This window comes from Pieris rapae, chromosome 1 (genome assembly GCF_905147795.1).
Source record: "Pieris rapae chromosome 1, ilPieRapa1.1, whole genome shotgun sequence".
NCBI classification, from domain to species: domain Eukaryota; kingdom Metazoa; phylum Arthropoda; class Insecta; order Lepidoptera; family Pieridae; genus Pieris; species Pieris rapae.
In genome coordinates, this window is record NC_059509.1 from 1,577,780 (window position 1) to 1,598,058 (window position 20,279).

A 20,279-nucleotide genomic window follows, 5' to 3' on the forward strand; every position below is an offset into this window, starting at 1 on the left:
TGAATACATAATATAAAGAATTGGGTTTTTAACAAATATCTTGCAGCCGGATCTTAGATGATTATTAAATGCCATGCCATTTAAAATATCATTATTCGGTGATCAAATCGAACTAAAACTAATCATCGATGAGGTTACGACTAATGACGTTCGGTGACTATTGACTACAGATGACAGAAACAGTTTAAATTTGAAGTTGGAACAGCTGGCAATTACTTAGAAGAGGAAATACTTATCTACAATATTATTGCGAGCAAGTTTGCATTAAATTTTTTACTAGTTACTTAATCTGGCCAAATCCAATTGATTATATTTGATTTTATATAAAAATGGAGGAGTGGCTTAAAGAAAGTTTATCAAAAGTTTTAGATTTCGAAGTGCCTCCCGATCTAATAACGTTGGTTCTTGATTCCTATATCATGTAAAATATTGTGATTTTTATATGCTGTAATTAAAAAATATTTTTATAGATATGTTTTATCAATGGAGAATGAAGCAGATATAACTGAATATATGAAAACTTTAATTAATTTTGAAAATCCAGAACACAAATCCTTTTTTCGAGAACTTTGTAACAGAAAATTTCCCTCAAAAGGTAACTATTAAATGTAAATTTTGAAGGATTTAGCTAACAAAATTTGGCATGTAGTATACAGAATATTTCACTTTTAGGGTCTTCCTTACCAAGACAACTCAAGAAAAAAATTTCAAAAAATAAACAGCAGCCTGATGTGCTGCAGGAAAAACCGATACCAACACCAAATGCAGAAGAATCAAAAACTAAAAAGAAAACAAAATATGTTAATCTTTATTCACAAGAAGGCAAGAATGCCCAAACTATCTTGATTAAAGGTAATGTTTCTGTTGTTGTTAAATATTGAGGCCCTCTTTTATTTGTTTAGAACTTACATTACCATTTAAGTTTATTATATAATACTGAATTTGGCTTGATTTAAGTTTTACCCAATTTAATTTACAGGCAGACATCACTGTGAGTGTCAAGCATCAAAACATGAACTAATTAACAATTGTTTGCACTGTGGCCGAATAGTTTGCAAACAAGAAGGTTCTGGGCCATGCCTTTTTTGTGGAAATTTGGTAATTTTTTTTGGCAGAACTAGTTAAAAATTTATTTGAATTAGTTATAAGTAGAATTAATAAGTGATAATCTAGTAATACCATATTTATTAAATAATTTGTTTAGGTGTGTACACCCCAAGAGCAAAAAGAATTGAATGCTAAGACTAAAGCCAGTGCCAAACTAATGGAATCTTTAATGGATAGAAGCCGGCCTAAAGGCTGGGAAGCAGCTGTTACACACAGAAATAAGCTTTTGGAATATGATCGCACTAGGTTAGTCAAAATATTCATTATTAATTAATTAATATTTAAAAGTGAGATAATAGATGTTAATGATTTAAATGTCAACAATAAATAAAACTATTCACTTATATTGGACAGAAACTAAATAAGTTTCAAGTTGTACTTCATATTTAAATCTTTGTTAATAGCGAACGTCGTACGCGGGTAACAGACGATGATAGCGATTATTTCAATGCAAACAGTGTCTGGCTTAGTGCTAGTGAAAAGGAAAAACTGCAAAAGTATCAGCTATCACTCCATGAAAAGAAGCACACATCTAGACTCAATAAAAAGATGACATTTGATTTTGCTGGTATGTATAAAGTGCGAAAACTAAAAAATTAGGATATTTCATACAAACTAGCCCTGTTTGTGAATATAAGAAAAATAGGATCTATGCCACTAGATGTCGCTTATCTTGTTCTTATTCATTATCTTATCGCCGTAAGATGGCACGGTCTGGCTGGGACGCTTGGTTTACATGTGGATATTATCACACACAGATGTCGCCATGTTACTTACTCTAATTCTGAAAGGCAGTATCTAAATGATTTGAAATTTATATATATACGTTGGATTATTTTAATTCGACAAGACCTTACTTCATAGGATCATTTCTATAGTAAGCTCTTCACGCAACTTCTCACAACACGTGGGAAATATCCAGCCATGATGAAGAGACGTGGCGCGGTACCCTGAGCGTGAGGCTGGCGATGATGTAAATCATTAGCCCTCGATGATCGTTCACTTCTTCGCTTGCGAAGAAGCGTGGGGTACTGTCGCTGTCTGAGTGGCTTTTTATTCTATTATTAATTTGTATAGTTGATATACTATACTCAATACTGTGCAATGCATAATATACTATATTATCTTAAATCTAATCAATTATTTCTAGTCGATATAGAGTATGTTATTTATCAACATTACGTGGGCACGCACTTCGTTGAGTTCATTCCGCATTCGTTTTCTTTTTATTTATAGAAAGTAGAAACTGGTGTCGTTTTTAGAATTTGAATAAAAACTAAATGTGTAATATTAAAAATACACAATATATATTACACAAATACACAATAAAATATTCTAGTATAAGAAAAATTCCACGTTCAAATTCACCTTTTGCTCAGTCATCAGTTGCACAAACCACTATTACAATCATTTGATTTTTAAGCTCATCGAAAAGCTTAGCTTTTTATTTTATTATACTAATGGACATCAAACTGTGAAATATATCAAAAATAAAATAACTGATTACAATTTAAAGCGTCCACGAGCTTTGACATTTTATTTTTTATTAATATTTAGTAATTATCATTATTGTTTCTGGAATTTCGCTCGTAGAAACGCTTTGAGAATAATTTAACTATGTAGTTCTAAACTAAAACAGGTCGCCAAGTGATTGAAGACAATACAATAGATTATGAGGTGGACGAAGAACAAATTAGGAATATTACAACCGGGAACGCCCAGGGTGGGCAATTCCTAAGAACGGATTTGTTGGCCGACTCTTCGACCGACCGGGACGTCGCTCCTGGAGTCAACGCTAATTTATTACAGGTATAAGGCTTACAATCAAGACTTGTTAATTTTAAATAATAATACTAAACATTATCATTGAATTCTTCTTAAAATCCATTGGATATGTTCTCCAAATCTCAAAATACGCGCGCATCAGCTATTAAGCTGCCAGTGTGTTTAAATACATAATAACAATTCTGGGTCATGCAAATTTATGCATTTGTTTTAATTTTTATATAGTTTAATTATTTTGGAAAGAAACATAGATATAGACATGAGATGACACTAATAAAACAGACACACAGAAACATACAGAATAACAACAATAAAAGAAAAAAAATAGTAAAATAAAAAAAAGAATGAGAGATTTTTTTTCTAAAGAACAAGGTATGTTTTAAGTTTGTAATGCGTGTGTGTTGTGGTTGTAATTGGCCCTGGCTCAGCATTATGCTGAGGAGCAGAGTGTGCCACAGCGCTGGTCATTCTGCCAGACCTCAGCAGCTAGTTAGCGCCTCAGTCGAAAAAGAGTAAGAATGTAATGATGCTAATAATAGTAAAAGTTAGCAGTGTAATTCTTGTGAAAAAAAAAACTGTTAAGAACATAACACATTAACAGATTAATAAATATAGATTTAAATAAATACTTTTGGACGGATTAAAAACTATATATTGTGAGATTATTGTTGAGTAATAGTAATAGTAAAAAAATTGATTTTAGTTGAAACAATTATTCCATACTCGTCATCATCCTCTATTTTACCATACCTCTTTGGAATTTTTCTTTCTTTTGTTTCAGTTCGATGATACTGTGGGCTGTGACTACTCTAATGTTACTAAGGGTTGGTCCAGGGAATCTCGCGTACAAGACTCCCAATTGCAAGAAATGACGGATGGTGGGAAATGTCTGTCCATGCATCAGCCCTGGGCCTCCTTGTTGGTTGAGGGGATCAAACTGTAAGGACTCTGTTAATACGTGTAGGAGTGTGGCTTTAACTAGATAATGAGTAATTAATAAATCTACTTTTAATACCTGTCAACTGAAAAGAAAACTTATGTATGTAAATTATGATTTACTGAGGAATTCTTGATAAGATTTCGAGAAATCGTGGCAAATCATACATATATTTACGAAATTTAGTACATCATTTTTAAGCATAAATATATTTAAATATTAAATTTAAACATTATCAAATGAGTACAGGTCAAATTGATAACCTTAATTAATTCTTGTATTGAAAATACTTACTTATTTATAGTAATGATATTCATTATATACATATTGCAATAATGATATAATATATTGTAATAGTTTTTAATATCGACTTTCATCGGTGTACATAATAGCCAAAATTTGATTACATTTACAGTAGAAATATTTGCATTTTTTCATTGAATAGTCTAGTAGTTCTTTCACCATTAAAATCCGACAATGAAAACTTAAGTAATGTAATGCAAGGGGTAAAAATACCAATACAAATATCGGGGACGTTGTGTACACTATTGACAATAGAGTAAAATACTACAGTTTTATAGAAGATTTTTATACATATTGCCATAGTTAAAAAAAAAAAGGGTAATGCGTCTTACATTCTATTTTCAAATAGTGGTGTCTCCATTTTCGTATTAGTATGGCGGTAGCAGATAAAGTACCCTTCCTTCGGCCCACCAATCCTTTGAAGCTGAAAGTACTTTAAGGTGGTCATTAGACATACATATATAATCGATAACGATGTGAGAAAATTTTAGGATACTTTTTACATTTCATTAAAAATAATATGTTTTTTGAACAAAAATATGTTTTAGCTCTGAAGGTCGAACCTGGTACTCAAACCACCGCGGCCGGCTGTGGATAGCTTCCACCGCGAAACCACCAGAACAAAGCCTTGTGAGGGAGATCGAGAACAGATATAGAGTACTTTATCCAGGTACTATGTTACTATGTTAATATTGTGATTTGAGTTAATATATCGAATAAATTTATTTAACGTCCTGAATTATAGGGAAAAGGTTTGAAATTGAAAAATGAATATAATTTTACGTATGAAATTTTAAAATCTTTGAAAAATCGTTATCGTGTTTTTTTTTTAAATTAACTGCACTGATTTTGTTTTGTTTGGATGTATTCTATTCATGGCGAACTAACTTTGTTAAACTGAACTTGATTTTTATTATAAACTGTATTCTTCACATCCGAATTACTTTAAATGTTTAAAGTATCAATAAATTATTTTCAGATAAACAATTTAAATTTCCGTCTTTCTACCCAACGGCGTGTCTGCTCGGTTGCGTCAACGTAGATGACTGTTTACCGCAAGAAGAGTTTCAAAAACAGTATGTAAATTTGATTTTAGCTTCGCGGTCAAAGTATATGTCGTAGTAAAGTAGTTTAATCAGAGAGTTAATTGAATCTTATTTATATGTTTTATTAATTTCGATTTAGATACCCAGACGGTGATAGTGACAGTCCGTATGTGTTCGTGTGTTCGAACCCCGTCAGTCTGCGTCTGCGCTTCCCCGTCAAAGGGCAACATAAAATATGTAAGTATTAATATTGTTGTAAGTTGTTCTAACCAACGTAAATGTTTGCTGTGATCGAATTAAAAAAAACCTATTTTTTTGTGCTTTCAGGGACTTTGGATAAGTCAATACATCAAGCCGCGCTCAAATGTTTACAGAAAATGTCAAAAATAGAAGCAGAACAAGCGAATGCAGCTTAACTTTGTAATTATATAACTGAATAAATAAAAAGATGTGTTAAAAGAATTTTTATTTACAATAATCCTTAAATCTAAATAAATAGTCGAAACACACTTATACACACACAAAATGTATGCAGTTTGTCAAAAAGTCTTGGTCATAAAATAATGTTATTCTAGTTTTAATCTATGAATAATTCAGTTGTACCAAGAGTTTTTAACGAACTAAAAACATTTTCACATAATACTTCGTATTAACTTAATATTAAGAGCACCGAAAAAGGGAAATGCAGGTGGGGTCTTAAACCGATTAAGTTGCCTGTTTATTGAGTTTTAAGCGAAAAAAAATTAAAAGTTTTTACTTAAGTTTCGATTTTTATGTTCAACGCCATCTTGTGCGCGAAATTCAACACAAACCCAAGAAAACAACTAGTATCATACTTAATTAATCTCCAATCTCTCATTAATTTGAATTTCGCTGTTGATATAGTTAATAATTATGCTAAACTTATAGAAAAGAATGACGCTTTGGCAGACAAGTAGGTTTGGTTTAACAATAAACTAGCTAGGAACGTTAGGATTCCTTCTTTTGGTTGAGCTGAGGGAAAAATGCTTGTATTGGAAGAATGGGGTCGTCAGTTGCTATCGTAAAGTAATTCGGTATTCGTCTGCTATTCGATGACACTGTTTTGAACATGCCTGGCGTGTTGTAGTCTTTACTAGCTGCTAGGGTCAAATCTGAAACGCGTTTAGAATGCTCGAATAGACGCTCTATATGGTCTTGATGCTTTTTATCCGCTATTTTCATTATAGCACTCTCAGACCTCGTTCTCTCTGAAGTTATGTCGTTTTTGTCAGCGAGTGTTTCGTTTATAGAGACGTCTTGAACGGATTCTCCGGTTTCAGAGTCTTTGATTTTCTTCCTCAAAGGTCTTTTGCCGGCGATGGTGCTTGATGTTTCAATTGTTTCTTCCGTGGGCTTCGGTCGTCGTTGGCCGTTCCTTATACGTGCTGAGATTTTTTGTGTTGTACTTTCTGCTGTGTCAGTCGTCTTTTGTCTGTTGTGTAGGCGTGAATGTATTTCCTGCTCATTATTTTCAGTTCTATTTAGCTTGTGCCGTGGTTCTTTTGGCGTAAATCGTTTTCTTTCTGTTGTAGTTTCTATTTCAACATTAATTTCAGCATATGGGTTTTTTCTTTGTGGTCTAGGTTTGGGTGTATTTTCTACTGATTTTTCCGTGCTACTTGTAGTTGAGCTGAGCCGGTTCCTGTAGTCTTTAACACTAAATTTAGGTCGGTCATGCTTAAGCTTTAATTTTGGCCTTTGTATTTTACCAATATTTCTTGTGGTTTCTGGTCTCGCTGTTGTCGAGGTAGTGGTTGTTTCAGCTTCAGTATTCTCGTGAGCAACAGTAGTAATTTCCATGGGCCTCACGTCTCTATGAAATGAAAACTCTTTCAGAATATCAGCGGTATTTTTAAAGGAATCGGCCAAACTTACGGCAATATCGCTAGTTGGAGTATCTTTTTCATCTTGCTTATGACTATAATCTGGAACTTCGCTTGTCTTGTATTCATATGAATGTTTTGTTGTTGGAGGTCTATTTGCTATTTTCATAATAGGTGACTCTTTGTTGTGATCAAAATCTCTGGTTGTGTGGGTAGTCGTTTCAGTTTTTCCAGTTGTAGTTGCAAGAAATCTTTGATGGCTAAGTTTCTTCTTCATCACAGTAGGTGTGGTAGGTGATATGGTTGGCAAAGCACTTGTAGTTAAATCAGTAGTTGCACTTACTGTTGTTACAGGAGATTCTGTCCTTGATTTTACTGGTCTGATTCTAGGCCTGATTGTATGTACTTCTTCAGTTGTTTGAGGAACAGGATCAGTTGTTGTCGTGGTTATTTTAGCTGTGGTAGATTCTTCTTTGATTCTACTGCCTATTGGTCGCCGCCGTCTTATTTTGTTTCTTTTACGAATTTTGTCTTTATCGACGGCTTCAGAAGCACTCGGGCGCCTAAAATGTTGATTCGGTGGCAAAGTTGGTAGGGCTTCTACAGGTTCTTCACTTACAACTGTCGCCTCTGTGACCCCTTCTTGTATAACCTTGGACGGCTTTTTAGTACGCCTTGTTGAAGGAGTTGATACTTTATAGTAATAATCTTTAAGTTTATGTTGACCGATGGGCTCAAAATCATCGCCTAATGGTCGCCTGCTTTGAGTGTCGTAATTACTTTCATAGTTATATCCATTTTCATAGTTTGTTTCTGGTTCAGTTACAATAGCGTATTCTTCGGGTGGTTCAGGTATCACAGTGGTTGGGTTAGTGAACAGCGCACTGGATTGATCTGGTTTTGATATAGTCTCTTCAGTCACTTTTTGATTTGTTTCGTAAGTATCGGGTAGCCAACCTCCAGTCGACGCATGAGTAACGTCGTCTGCTTCTTTATCAGTTACTTCATATGTTGGTTGATATGATACCGAGTTTACGGCTCCAAATAAGCTTGATGCTCCGGGTGCATTTATGTATTGTTGATTTACTTGCTGATTTAGGCCAATATTATCATAAAATTGCTGTTGCTGATTGTAGTTAATATTTCCAGTCTGCTGATCATAATTTAACTGCTGTGTATTTGGAATGTTGAAATTATATTGATAGTGATTGGGAGATTGAATGTCATAATATTGATTAGGAGCCGATGTAACCTGTGTAATCGGTGTAGCTTGAGGATTATACGTGGTGATCTTATTGAATTCTGTTTGCTGCTTGGAGAAGGGATCTTGTGGGCTGGGCTTAAAACCACCGCCACCGGTTTTCTTTCCAGAATTCGGGTCGATTTTTGTCGGGGCTATAGGTTTTGTTCTTGGCGTGGGTACGTTAGCCAAGTCATTAAACGTAGAGCTAAAGAATAACTGATTCTGAGCCGGTTGTACTTTTGGAGTGGATGAGTAAATTGTAGGTGTAGTTTTAATGGTTTGTGGGAAGTTATATGGACTAAAGAAAGTCTGTTTAGTTGGAAGCGGTTGTTGAGATTGTTGGTAAGTAGCCTTTGTAGTTGGATATGCTGGGTCTCTAGTTTTCACTGTCTGCACTGCGAAAGGTCCAAAAGAACCTGAAACAAATAATACGTGATGATAAAATATATCACGCTGTAATAGAAACAAATTACCTATATATTGATTTATGGGCTTATAATAATAAATGAAAGTTTTCTTGTCTGCTTATAAAATACACACCTATTATACTCGGAGGCAACTGCTGTATTCCAGCTAAATCCTGGAGTGAGTATTGGAAGTAAGGTCTGTTAGGAAAGTTCAGGGTGCCAATAGACTGCTGCTGAGCGGTTTTAACTTGCTGCGTTACAGACTGAGACACTGGATCATTGTCCTGTAATTTATACACCTCTTGCTTGTAGATTTCAGTGCCCGACTGAGGTCGCTTACCATCAGGTCTTGCGTAAACTTGGACTGGGTTTCCAAGAATATTTACCGGGGTCGGTGTAGAATACTGTCCAAAATTAATAGGTTGGACACTAGTCAGTGTTTGGAGAATGTTATTATGATATTGCTGAGGCAGTTTCTGCTTTGCCTGTTGCTTCTGTTGATAAACCGGGCGTGAAAGGTAGGGGTTGTGTGTATTTCTAAATATATTGTCGGTGGGATAGTTCTGAACAAATTTATATTGAGATAAACCATTATTAGGTAAAGCAAATGGATTGAGGTATGAATTGATTGCTTGGTTTTGGGCGGGAGAAACTGGCACCGTCCGTAAAGTTGTTGGTCGGTATGATTGTGCTATTGAAGTTAGTTTGGTGGCATCTCTCGTTGCAACAGGGCGTCCAGTTGATTGATAGTAATCCTGGATTGGTTGTTTGTAAGGGGCGTGGAGTGGTGCGGTGTTCAGTGAGCCATATAATAGTCCGCTGGAACCGACAACAGGTCTCCATCCACTTTTTGATACGGGCAAATGCTGGAATACAAAAACTTTGTAAAGCAAATATAATATTTATCACAGTAGACTTTTTTCTTTAAAATAAAATTACCGAATGTGATGCCATAGACCGACGAAGGTGTTTAGTGCTTACTACAGACAAAACTAAACTTTGCAAAAGCAGCAACGACACCCATAGCCGCACATCTGAAAATAATACTCTATTAGTATAAGCCAATATATTTTTTTTATAAATCAATCTACTAAATAATATTGTGTGGATTTTTTTTTATAAAGCTTAGAGTAATTAAAATGAATTATAATTAATCGTAACAAAAACTGTATTACCAATATGAATTTTAATAACGCTTTTCATTAATAAAACTTCATATAGAAATAATTCCTAAACTTTTTGGCTTTCCTACAATTGTTTAAATTAAGAAATTGATCGATTACGTGTGTTGACGCCATCCATTTAATCCATTATCTAAGGTCCTCTCTGTCTTTACCGCATCCATTCCTCAAACACCACTCTGTCTCTTGCGATACTCAACCGCCGACGCGAGGTCACACGTGTGCTTACGCTTGGCGGTAGGGTCTTCTCTGAAGCGCGGGTGCATGTAGAATGGTCTCCTCTCAAAAGAGACAGAGTGTTGTTTGACGAAAAGGTGCGGTTAGGACAGAAAATGAGGACAGAGAGGATCTTAGGTAATGGATTATAAAATGGCGTAAACAACGTGTATTATGTAAAACATGACGTGAGAATATAGGTGTAGCGTAAAAACATTATCGACAATACGCGTATTTCAAAACTATATCAGTTTTAAGCTTGCCAAATCGATTGAACTCGCCTATACGTTGAAAAATATAAATATATGTAGAGCGGAACTGAATTTGACCGTGAAGTTTTCGTTCCCACGAAATTTAGCCATAGTTATTTTCTATCTTTTTATTCTAATTTAGTTTGTTTAAGTTAGAAAATAAGAGTGATTGAAAAATTTATATACAATTACTAAAGTTCCGTTGCAAATGTAGTGGATTTCTTTGCTGGCTGGATTAAATAGATTCGTACTAAATATATACATATGTAATATAAACTATCAAATTTTGTATCTATACAAAATTTCAGGAATGGAGGCAAGGTAAATTTTTAATTTTTTTTATTAATTTTACCACATGTAAAATTAATATCAAACCCATTTATTAATATAAATAAAACACTACATTTGCACCATTGTAAATAATCCTTACATACTTTAATCACAAGTAATCGCTATTTGACAGAAAAAGTTCATATAGACAGATTCAATTATAGCATGATTAAAAAATTTCATGCAATATATACTGGCATGTAAAAGAAGTGTGGCTAATGAATAGTGGCTTTCTATGTAGCATTTACCACACATTGTTAATGTTGCACGGGGTTTATTACGCCATAACTATGGGAGCTGTTTTGAATGGGCAATGACACCGAAAGTTACCTGACGTGTGTGCATGGTACTCTTGACAATATGGTCGTCGTGTGACATATGTAAAATGTACGTGGTAAATTTACAAGCACATAATCTATTTCACATTTGTTTCAGTTGTAAGCATTATGTTGTTGAAATACGTCCGCCTCTATTATCAATTGGTTATAAAACGCTTAGCTTGTTTCTTTATTTTTTGTAGTTGTAGTTGTATTAGATTAGATTAGAGATCGAGGCATAATACGAAATTCCACCCGTATAACCTCGACGTCCACCGTTCCACAACTGAGCATTTTTCAAGACAGATATTGCCGCGCACCACCACTTTGTGGAACCAGATGCTCACTGAAGGATTTTCGAACCAATCTTAAAAGGCCGGCAAAGCATTCACGCGTCCTTTGGGATTGAGAGTGTTATGGGCGGCGGTATTACTTAACATCAGGTGATTCCTTGCCCGTTTGCCACATTCTATAAAAAAAGATTTCCGTTCTATTTTGCTAGTTGTATTAAAAGTTGTGTTAATTATAAAAAATATCAAAGTCTTTAACGTATGTATACTTATTATAATATAAATATTAAATAAAAAAATCCCTATTTGAAAAATATTTTACTGAAATAACATGTAAATTAGAATGGACGTTCATAGAGTTTCATTATATCGTTGTTTTAATTGTACAGCGTTATCGGTACCGGTTTTACCGGTGAAAATATTAAATTACGCTCTAATATTTTTCTATGTCTCGTTGGATCATTGTGATTCCTATTTTATCAATTATAGAGTGACTATGGATGACACTATCCTGAAATGAATCTTTCAAATGAATGAATCACGAGACATCAGGTTACATTCCGATAACAGTACATACATAGATTTATAATTAAATCCAAAGAATTTATCAAGAACTCTATAGAATGGAGACGTCGTTTGGGTGTGCGTTCGCGTTGGGCACGCACCATGACAGCCAACCTAATCACTACGATTGATCTTACTGAAAGCTATTTTTTATATTCTAAGCATAAAATTGTTTAAAAATCTTGGCCTGGGGCGCTTCTCGATTGGATTTCCATTTCGTCAAATTGGCGCGATAGATCGTAGAATTCACCAGCTATTTTGAATATGATAACAAAATATATATTTGTTTTAATTTTATCAATTTTTAATTATGATTATTACTTACATAGTAAAGAATATTAAAAAGCCTGTATATATATATTGCCTTAATGTTATATTTCAGATAATTTAAATATATGATATTAACTGTCTTGAATATACTGTATGTCTTCTGACTTTTATAAGAGTCATACAATTAAACGATTTTATTATATGTTGTATAATGTCATAAAATATTGCACAAATCAACTTTGTTATACAAATATTTTTGGATCTTAATTCTTCTTATCGATGCCTGTGCTGCGTTATGTTGCATATTAAGGATAACGATTTCTTTTGCGACGTGTGAAAATTCGATCACGTAACATTGGAAAATAGAAAATATAATTGCACGTTTTTGTTTGCGGTGACATCTCTTAGACAGCTAACAATTCGTGCAACGAAATACCGCATTGATAATGTGCAAAATATACACATAACGCCACAGAGTGCCTTAGAAAATAAAGCTCTATCAATGCTAACTGGGGAGGACAACGTGGAAAGATATGTTTGCCTCCTTCTAAAGTCTAATCCCACAGGCTATGCTGCCTATACCTAAACATGTGAAAACAATTTTTAACTCACATTAGCCTCACAGGTTCGGTGGACCGATTGTAGAATTTGTTACTTTATGACATATTTACAATGTCAACAAATGTTGGTTGTATCGTTTATTTTCATCAAGTTTTAGCCATGTCGTCTATTAAATTAATCTATTATTTATTTCTTCCTATATATAGCAAATTAATTACTGACTTTTCATGGTATCATTAGATAGTAGATTCAATTTGTAGAAATAACGCAAATTGCAAATGCTTTGATAATATAATAAAGCTTTCTTAAATGACAATATTTTTGTGGAAGGTATGCTAATTAGTTTTATTTATTACCAATTCTTTAAAGGCCCACTACGCACTCGCGAACCTTTTGGCATTGAGAGTGACTATGGGCACTTAACATTAGGTGAGCCTCATGCCCGTTTGCCCCTTGTTTTACAAAAAAAAAATGCTCTTAATTTATCCATGATTATTGTTAATTTTGCAATGTACTATATGACATCCCGCTTGCTCGCAATGTTCTTCGGACCGTAGCACGTTTCACTCCAGCTATTTGCTACGAGAAAATACATTTTTATGCCGCAGCCACACGAGAGAGCGTCTACAAATAAAAGTGCACTTTAAAAGGCTGAAATTAAAAGTGATTTTCATGTAATGATACTGTATGCATGCGTTCGAAGCTAATCACTGCCATCATTATCTTGATTTGTGTGATTATGAGATGTAGTTTATAATATACATGTATAGAAAACAATTCAAAATTTTACTTTATTATTAAACTAAATAAACTCTATAGTACGGATGTTTTATATTAGTTTTAGCGTCGTTAAATATACAAGTGCCTAATAAAACTATGTTTGAAAGTAATAAAAAAGAAACATTTTTAATACACTGTTCAAATTTGAATGGAAGAGAAACTCAGTTAAAAATATAATACTTTTATATAGCTTGCATTAGAAATAATTGTATGTCCGTCTTTTGGAAGGGAATAATCGTCGCATTTGTCTCTTCGTGACCTCAGTATTGTCAACCTAAAACGATTTTCAATTATGTCAGTGAAGTATACGATATAACCTAAAGGCAGTTACAGTGAATTTTCAACTAACACGTTAGATTTGGAAGCTTGAAATTGCTCTTTCTTAAAGAAATACCAACAATTTCAGTGCCAATTTAATGTGCGCCCTTACTGCCTTAGAATAATTACGGATGTTTACAACCAACATTTTAGACGTCTATCCATGAAATATATGGTAAAAAGTGTATATTATATACATTTTATATGTGGAGCATAAAAAAGTCAACGTATTGAATAGAGCGCGTTGAACTCGCTGTATGGCCAGTCCGTGCTACCATCGCGTTGCTACGGAGTGATTTTATACCGATAAATTGATTTTCACACCACATTTAATTGTTACGTATTTATATGTATTTAATTGTTACAATAACATATCTAGGTTACCTACTAACATATTTTTTTTAAATTACGAAATTTTATATTATTATTAATATAGTTAGATTTTATTGAACTGTTAACATTTTTGGGTATATTTCTATCTAAGCTCTGAAAGTAGCTTTTTGTTTTTATTACTAGTATCATTTTTAAACTATTTAAAACTCCAATCATGCTTGTTTAGTTTATATGTATGTTATCTTTGTTATATTATATAGATCACTGTTAATTTAGTTTTGAAAGGTTGCATGTTCGATCAATAGCTTTTCTATTTAGTACACTTGCTTATAATATAGGAAAATGTGGAGAATGTATATCTTAGACTTAGGTTTGATATTTGTACAGAAGGCATCGCACTGAGGTCAAGACTCTTATTGGCTTCTTTAGTTCTACGCTTGTAAGATGTGACCGCACTTTTCTGAATTCCTTACAATTACTACATTTTCCTTTTCCGACTAAAATATCCTGCCTGTTGCTTTATCCTTTATTTAATAATAATGTATTATCTTTTTTCATAATCAATAATAATATTAAGATTGAATATTTATGTACAAAATATGTTTTAACTAGCTTATCAGTTTGTTGCCTTTTGATATGTTTATTTATTTCTTCTTGCGTGCTGTTTCCCTACCTTTTACTGGCATAAAGTTATAACGATTGTATTTCCTTAAAAATACGCTATTATAACATGCAAATAAGCTATCCCACAGATACTTCCTTGATTTTTATAGCCGTAATTTTCAATTTCACACACAAATTGATAGATGTCATTGTCACTGTCACTTTCGAAGACCATTCTTCAGCTTGTGGGAATACCGTGTTTTGTTGTTGTAAAAGTTTATTCAATCTATTAAGTAATATGCAATTATCCGTGTAGAACTGGTAGTATAGTGTTTCCTTTGTAAAAATTATATAATTAATGACGAAGGTTTTTTTGTAAAAAAATAATAAAACACAGATAATAAAATAATAAATTAACTTAATATAACAGCAAACAATAACTAACCTGAAAATATATTATTCCCTTCAGGCAAGGTTTTGAACATAATATATATAAATATTAATTTATGTTTTCATATGTAAACTGACATAACGTACTAAAAAAATTATGGATAAATTTCTTAATTTATTACTGTTAATTTTTTTTTAATTTATATTATTAAAAAACGATTACGAGCAATAAAATTGTTTTGAATCGGTACAAATTGGTTGCCTTGAGTAGTAGCCAACTCCTACGATGCCGGAAGACTTAAAACAAATAACATGCTACTAATATAATCAATTTCTCTAGTAGTGAGCTATAAAACAATTAATTTTGACTCGTTTGTTGGTACTAGCAAAGAATCCAAAAGCAATAATGCATCTAATACGACACCTAATGAGCATGTAATGACGACGAGTACCGGAACGAGCAAGCCCTCATTACGATTCACCGCCCGTGACCTTCGCTGGTCACTTTCCATAACAACGTGACCCGACTACAGCTATGCCAATTCACTTTCTTCCAAATATTGCGATTGAGCTAAGGTTGTTGCACTTTGTATCCTTATTTTAAGGCTTTCGGAGGAATGTTTTTTTTTATATTGTATACATATTTGTAACTCTTTATAAAGGCTCAATAGTTATTGTACTACAGTTTCAGATGTTTAGTATTACACGATTTCCGATATTAACAAACATTTTTAGATTTCTTTATTTTTAATTTCCCTTAAAAATCGTTTTCTATGCCTTTAAAGATAGAGTACATTATATAGAGATATATTATAAGAATATCTAACGATACGCTGATTAAATCAATTTTCTTGTGTGCTACTCGCCTAAAAGATAGTAAATTATTATATTTCTAATAAAGTATGATGTAAGTGTAACATTAAATGTATCAAAAGGAAACTCGTTGCAGAACAAGGACTTCTTATCATTTATTTTCAGTTTTTATCAATCTTTTGCTTGTACTACTTCCTCAAATCTATTATACACGTTGCAAAAATGAATTTATTCAAACCATGTCTTACTTTCTCATGCATTTTGCAATATAATAACCTGACACATTTGGCATTTAAATAAGTTGCTTATCGCACAAGTGAAATTTTATTACAGACACAAATTGTATAGAATAATGCATCATCAAATCAAACTGACCTGTGACTCATGACACACATTAATGTAATTTGAAAAATTTGACTCTTACTATATAGAAAATTTCAATGTGTTTGAAGTACCGTAAGTTGCGCCAGAGTATTCTAAGCACTCAGACGGTAAATTTCTATTGAAACTGAATCCAGCGAAAGATATAGTGCATAAGTGAGTAGTACCAACATCTTAAAAACTCTACCCTTATCCTAAAACTAAGGGGGAACGATTCTACCAACTGAGCTAGGCGGAAAACGTTTTGTAAGTAAATCAAAAGGTGCTTGGTGCAGGTGTTAGATTTAAAGAGCTGATGTGTAGAAATTTGTATATATTGAACATTAATTAAAAAAAAATTTATGTTTTTGTTAATAGATTTATTTATATTTTTCTTTGGATATAATTTAATTTTAGTTAGATGTTATTTTGAGTTTCTTTTAGTTTTTGCACTTATTGTACTTTACTCTATGTAGGTGTTTCTTTTTTGTTATTCCAATTAAGGTTGCCTGAAAGAAATCGCTTGTTAGCGATAAGGCTACATATTACCTATGTAACCTTTTTTTGTTTTTTTTTTAATATGTATTATTTTGTATATTACGGTAACGAAGTATAAATAAATGCCTTGATATTTAAGTTAATGAATTATATAATGAAATGTCGTATCACATTACATATAATAGTTAAGTCATGTACAGTTGTAACAATAAGGTTCGTAAATGACGTAATAAACACTTAAGGTCCCATAAAATAGTACGATACGCACGCGTGGTTACAAAACACTACCAATTTTAAACAAACGCTTTTCTTTAGCGAAAGTTAATGATAATAAGCCGAAAATGGAGCGAATTACTGTGTCAGACTGTTAGAAGCTTATGGCGTGTGTGGGAAATATTGTTGCGAAATTCGAACCTACTAGTATTACACACTAGTTACATTTTCCTTAGAATTACCTTGGAACTTGCGAGAGAAACGTTTGTTTATAGCCACTAGAATGTGAATAATTAATTTCCTTACTTTTGGGTACAGATTCTTTTAGATCACAAAATATCGGTCTATTTAGAGACTCATTTTGAGTAAAGTATCTTTTTTATTAACTTTCAAACTTTTTGGGACCTATTCAATAATACTCTCAAAATAAAACTTACATAAAATTTCAATGAATTATACATATTAATCTTTTTTAAGAAGAAGACCATCTTTTGGGCGGAAAAACAAAATCAAGTATCGTTTTTAGTTTTTTGCGTTCATCCAAACAGATAATCAATAATCCCATACACCTATGGTTTGCTGGTTTTCCGTGTACCCCGTGAAAACAGTGTTAACTTTGTATAACCCATGAAAGTTTTTGCCGCGCACCACCACTTTGTTGAACCAGCTGCCCACTGAAGTATTTCCGAACCAATTCGACTCAGGGTCCTTTTAAGAAAAGAGCGTACAGATTCTAAAAAGGCCGGCAACGCACTCGCGAGCCGTCTGGCGTTGAGTGTCCATGGGCGGCGGTATCACGTAATATCAGATGAGCCCCCTACCCGTTTGCCCCAGGTTCTATATAAAAAAAGTGTCTCCTTAGCCGCAATAATTTCTTTACCAGAAATCGAACTGATTTAATAACTAAAAGCATTTAATAAATCAAAAGTAGTTCAAACCATTTCCTAAAAACAGTCATTAGTACACTTCCGGGCGTAACCTATATTATAATTCGGTGTCATGCTGCACGGTATGTTTCACTCCATTTCCTTTCCTTCCTTTGTTATTTCGAAGACATATAGTTATCGACCGATATCTTGATAGTACAATAACAGTGTTCGGTTTTAATCTACAATGCGCCGTGCTTTCTTAAAAATTGCATCAATTATATTTAATATCCAGGACCTAAATGCCTAATAATTTTGTATTACTAGTTGATATTTTAGATTTCGTGCGAATAAGTCCCTAAAAAAAGGTTGTGATGACGCCCACCAATAAGGATCACCTTCAGTGAGAGAGATCTCACAATATAAACATCGATGGACATAATATGAAAATCTAATTAAGAAAACTTGTAACCATTTCACTTTACGGCTTTGGAATTATTCATGGCGAATCTCTTGTAGAAGTAAGTATAACCAAATACAATGCCTTCAAGACTAAAAGTCTAAGAAAATGAATGGTGTTATTATCACGTTTTTGCCACAATAAATAAAACACTATTGATTTAAATTACCGCAAATAGTGACAAAGAAGTGAAACTGAATAATTGATCACGTTTTGCTTTCTATTTTTAAATTTTTCTCGTGACAATATTGTTTCATAAGCTCGCTTTGTTTTAATTTTTTTTAATCTAAATTTGCCTGAATGTCCTGAATATCAAAATGTAATAGTAATTATATATAATTTTAGGTAATGACTGACTGATACTCCGAGTTGGATAGATTGTCAAGGCATAGATTCGATATAATTGACAAATAGAAAAAAAAATCTGTTTCTTTTTCTTATTGAGTAATTTTGACATCCTAGTGACAATAAACATCAAAATAAATGTTAAACATGTATTCACTAGTTAAGTTTAGATTCACCGTTAAGCAGATAAAAAGTCGAATCATAATGCTAATTTAAGCCGGTCATACACGTTCTTGTGCCTCTACCCCAATAATTACATATAATGTGAATTAATATATAATTTACGATTATTTTCCATCGTTAGAAAGACGTTCACCCAGTTGCCAGGAAATGCATAGTGATTCTGATTTCCGGTAGAAATTATAAAGAATAAGTTTTTATCATCGATATGCTCTGCGTACTGGTTAGATAGAATGGGTCACAAGCCTTTATTAGATAGTTCTTATATTATTTGATATTTTTATTTTAGTAAATTTTATCGAACCATTTCGATTTTCGAAAATTTTATATTAGAGTTTAGATATTCAGTCAGCTTTTAAGATAAACGATTTGAATTTTTATTCATTAATTTATAACACAGAAGAGTTATGTTTCTCGAAAATACACGATAATTATTTTATAATATTTTCATAATAATAAGTCATATATAAAAATGTCTCTAAATTTAAAATTTAACCGTTTTTATTGAAGCCAGTAGTTAGAAACTCAATATTTTTGAAGTCTAATTAAATTTCTACAGTATCCACTGGTATAGAATTTATGATTAAATAGAATTAAGTAGTTTAATATGTTAACAAGTGTTTGCATTGAATTATAATTTCCGCTCTATTTATTGATAACGGCTATATTTACATAAAGGTATATTATCCTATTGAATATTCACGAGATGAAAGTAACTTTTTTTAAACAATAGAATACCTATACTTAACCTATTTTTGTTTTTGCTTTATAAAAATAAAATTGATACAATTAATTCATCGTGTTTACGTGGGTTAGGATCAGGCAAATCGGACAGGAAAGAAAGAGGTTTATGTACTGAGTTTTTTTTTAAATTATATCTTTATTTTGTAGACTTACCGTTCATTTTCCTACGGCTTCGACACATGATCACAAAATTAGGCTTGATATACACGCTCGCATCACTATCACAACACTATCACAGCGCGCGCAGGTCGCGATGCTAACTGACTTCGAATGCTTAAGACGATGGTAGCAAAACCACTGGGGTGGGAAAAGTAACTATTGAGTTCGTTTTCATTGCATCGAAATGTAACTAAAATTGGCTTGTGATGAATCAACAGTAAAGTATTTGCTGTACTTGCAAGCTTATAGGTGCGACATACATAATTATGTAAACAATCGCTTTGACTTAAGTATAGTATTGGCGATATATGTTTCTTGTAGTGAATGTTTTTAGATTTTTGTTTAGTCTTGCTTACAGCAGAATAAATGTAGTGAAGAAAATTTGCGTCTGCGTCTTATGGTTTCACGCGGTATGAAATACTTTTTATAAATAAGTAAATAATTAGCTAAATTAAATTGTCGCTCTCGAGTTCATCTTAAGTACCAAATAATTTAAGCGGCCATATTAATTTATGATGTATAAAATAGGTATATTGTTTTCAATAAAATAATCCTAAACGAAAAT

At 32.8% G+C, this 20,279-nt stretch overlaps 2 protein-coding genes and 1 non-coding gene across 3 annotated transcripts; 2 read left to right on the forward strand and 1 right to left on the reverse strand.

The window, feature by feature from the left end:
- Positions 1 to 198: 198 nt before the first annotated feature.
- Positions 199 to 5,637, forward strand: LOC110999942 (activating signal cointegrator 1). Its single transcript, XM_022269236.2, has 12 exons — positions 199 to 397; positions 471 to 595; positions 673 to 852; positions 980 to 1,098; positions 1,205 to 1,353; positions 1,512 to 1,675; positions 2,747 to 2,916; positions 3,674 to 3,831; positions 4,681 to 4,802; positions 5,112 to 5,208; positions 5,318 to 5,415; positions 5,506 to 5,637. Exons 1-12 carry the CDS (start codon positions 330 to 332, stop codon positions 5,592 to 5,594), a joined length of 1,539 nt encoding a protein of 512 aa, XP_022124928.2. The 5' UTR covers positions 199 to 329; the 3' UTR covers positions 5,595 to 5,637.
- On the forward strand, positions 1,955 to 2,157 carry LOC123689711. The gene has a single exon (XR_006750623.1). It is a non-coding gene; the product is annotated as a small nucleolar RNA U3 (small nucleolar RNA).
- Positions 5,638 to 19,820, reverse strand: LOC110999944. Its single transcript, XM_022269238.2, has 4 exons — positions 19,709 to 19,820; positions 9,612 to 9,706; positions 8,806 to 9,538; positions 5,638 to 8,681 (listed from the first exon to the last, which is right to left on the reverse strand). The coding sequence occupies exons 1-4, from the start codon at positions 19,734 to 19,736 to the stop codon at positions 6,148 to 6,150; spliced, it is 3,390 nt and encodes a 1,129-aa protein (XP_022124930.2). The 5' UTR covers positions 19,737 to 19,820; the 3' UTR covers positions 5,638 to 6,147.
- Between the last annotated feature and the right edge of the window lie 459 nt (positions 19,821 to 20,279).

What these genes read in the sequence shown, in the direction of transcription:
- LOC110999942 (XM_022269236.2), top strand. Translation starts at nt 330, where the DNA reads ATGGAGGAGTGGCTTAAAGAAAGTTTATCAAAAGTTTTAGATTTCGAA. An exon ending in CAGAAAATTTCCCTCAAAAG is followed by an intron (nt 596 to 672) that starts GTAACTATTAAA and finishes TTTCACTTTTAG; the next exon opens with GGTCTTCCTTACCAAGACAA. An exon ending in TTGGTTGAGGGGATCAAACT is followed by an intron (nt 3,832 to 4,680) that starts GTAAGGACTCTG and finishes AATATGTTTTAG; the next exon opens with CTCTGAAGGTCGAACCTGGT.
- LOC110999944 (XM_022269238.2), bottom strand. Translation starts at nt 19,736, where the DNA reads ATGTGTCGAAGCCGTAGGAAAATGAACG. An exon ending in AAGCCGTAGGAAAATGAACG is followed by an intron (nt 9,707 to 19,708) that starts GTAAGTCTACAA and finishes TATTATTTTCAG; the next exon opens with ATGTGCGGCTATGGGTGTCG. An exon ending in GGTCTATGGCATCACATTCG is followed by an intron (nt 9,539 to 9,611) that starts GTAATTTTATTT and finishes TTTGTATTCCAG; the next exon opens with CATTTGCCCGTATCAAAAAG.